Consider the following 1,519-nt stretch of genomic DNA (forward strand, 5'->3'; position numbering starts at 1 on the left):
TAAGTAAATTTAATTCGAGTTCGAGTTGAGAGAGAAAGTATGGGGGGAGGGTAACCGACGGAGCGAAAAGACCGAAAAAGACCGTTTATCAAAAGAATTCAGGTTTGGGGCGGGGGGGGGTACGGTAAGAGAGAATCTAACGAATATTATTCTCCCAAAAGGGATTTTAAATCAAAGGGGTAGTAAACCTGAGATAAGAGTTAATCTTTTAAAAAAAAAAACTCCCCTTTACCTCCCAGTTTAAATCTGTATTCAAAACCGAGAAATTACACACAACTAGTATAACAATTCACGGATGGCCGAATCATACACCCTTATAAAAAAAAATCACCCCCTCAACGGTCACCCTTTTCTCTCTCTTTCTCTCTCATATAAATATAATTCCTTATTCTACGGTAGATTCCTCTCCACTTAAGTCGTTTATTAGATTTACGTGGATGCGCTTCGTCGATAATTTATAATTATTTAGAACCGAATTCAATGATTTTTATACACCGTGTAAATTTTATTATTATTATTATTATTATTATTATTATTATTAAATCGCCACCGTTAAAAATTTTTGGATTTAAAATTTCGTTTGCTGCATTGTTTTGTGATGCCGAAAATTTTTTTTTTTTTACCTGAAATAAAACGCACAAACACACACACATACAAGTATAATAAACAAACATAACAACAACCACAACAACAACAACAAATTCACTTTTATATAAACAAAATGAAACTTAATATTATTTTAAAGATATTTTTCGGAGGGGATAGAGGGGGATGGAGAGTGAAAAAAAAAAACCGGAAGTGAATGAAAAACTGAATTACTCATTTATTTATTTCAGGGCGAGGGGGGGGGGCGGGTTAAAATTTCTTACCAGCGATTCGTCCATATCTTTGAAACATTCTTTCAACATCCGTTTTCGAACATTGAAATGTGTTTAAATTTCCTACAAAAACTCTCGAATTTACTGCTTGTGGATCTTGAGAATTTGTTTGATTTCCAACTTTGCTTAATTTCATCGCAGTCGCACTCTGAAAACAAAAGAAAATAAAAATTCTAATTAATAAAAATTAATCGAATATATATATAAGAAAACTCAACGACGGTTCGCCCTCAATTAACCCTTGTTTGATTTAAACCTATAAAAAAAAAAATTAATCTGAAATTTACGGCCGTCTACGAATTGCCCCCCTCTCCCTCCCTTTGTTTTTCTCGTTCCACTTGTAATAAAACTGACTAATATTCCCAGGCTATTAAATAATAATAATTAAATCAATAATCGTAGTATCTTTTATATAAATTAGTGTTTGTGTTAAACAAAACCGTTAAAATTAGTCATCAATCACGTGACACTTATTACAAGTTATTTGTCTTAAAGGTTAAAATTTAACACAACACGTTTACAATGTTCTAAAATAATTTTTTACGTTCGTGGCATTAGAATTATGCCGATGAGGATAGACGCCATTTTGAATTCGTACGCGTCGTTTATGTTTACGTTTGATTTTTTGTTAACAATACAAG

The 1,519-nt window shown here is 32.1% G+C and overlaps 1 protein-coding gene across 1 annotated transcript in view; it reads right to left on the reverse strand.

Annotated features, from left to right (window-relative positions):
* Phum_PHUM564010 (uncharacterized protein) overlaps nt 1–1,014 on the reverse strand; it is a gene marked incomplete at both ends in the record, with an annotated part of 2,523 nt that extends 1,509 nt beyond the window's left edge. Inside the window, one exon of the mRNA XM_002431948.1 lies at nt 870–1,014. Coding sequence (XP_002431993.1) covers nt 870–1,014 — 145 coding nt within the window. The remainder of the gene's footprint in view (nt 1–869) is intronic.
* Nucleotides 1,015–1,519: the final 505 nt, after the last annotated feature.

This window comes from Pediculus humanus, genomic scaffold, assembly GCF_000006295.1.
Source record: "Pediculus humanus corporis 1103172108298 genomic scaffold, whole genome shotgun sequence".
In the NCBI taxonomy this organism is placed as follows: Eukaryota; Metazoa; Arthropoda; class Insecta; order Psocodea; family Pediculidae; genus Pediculus; species Pediculus humanus.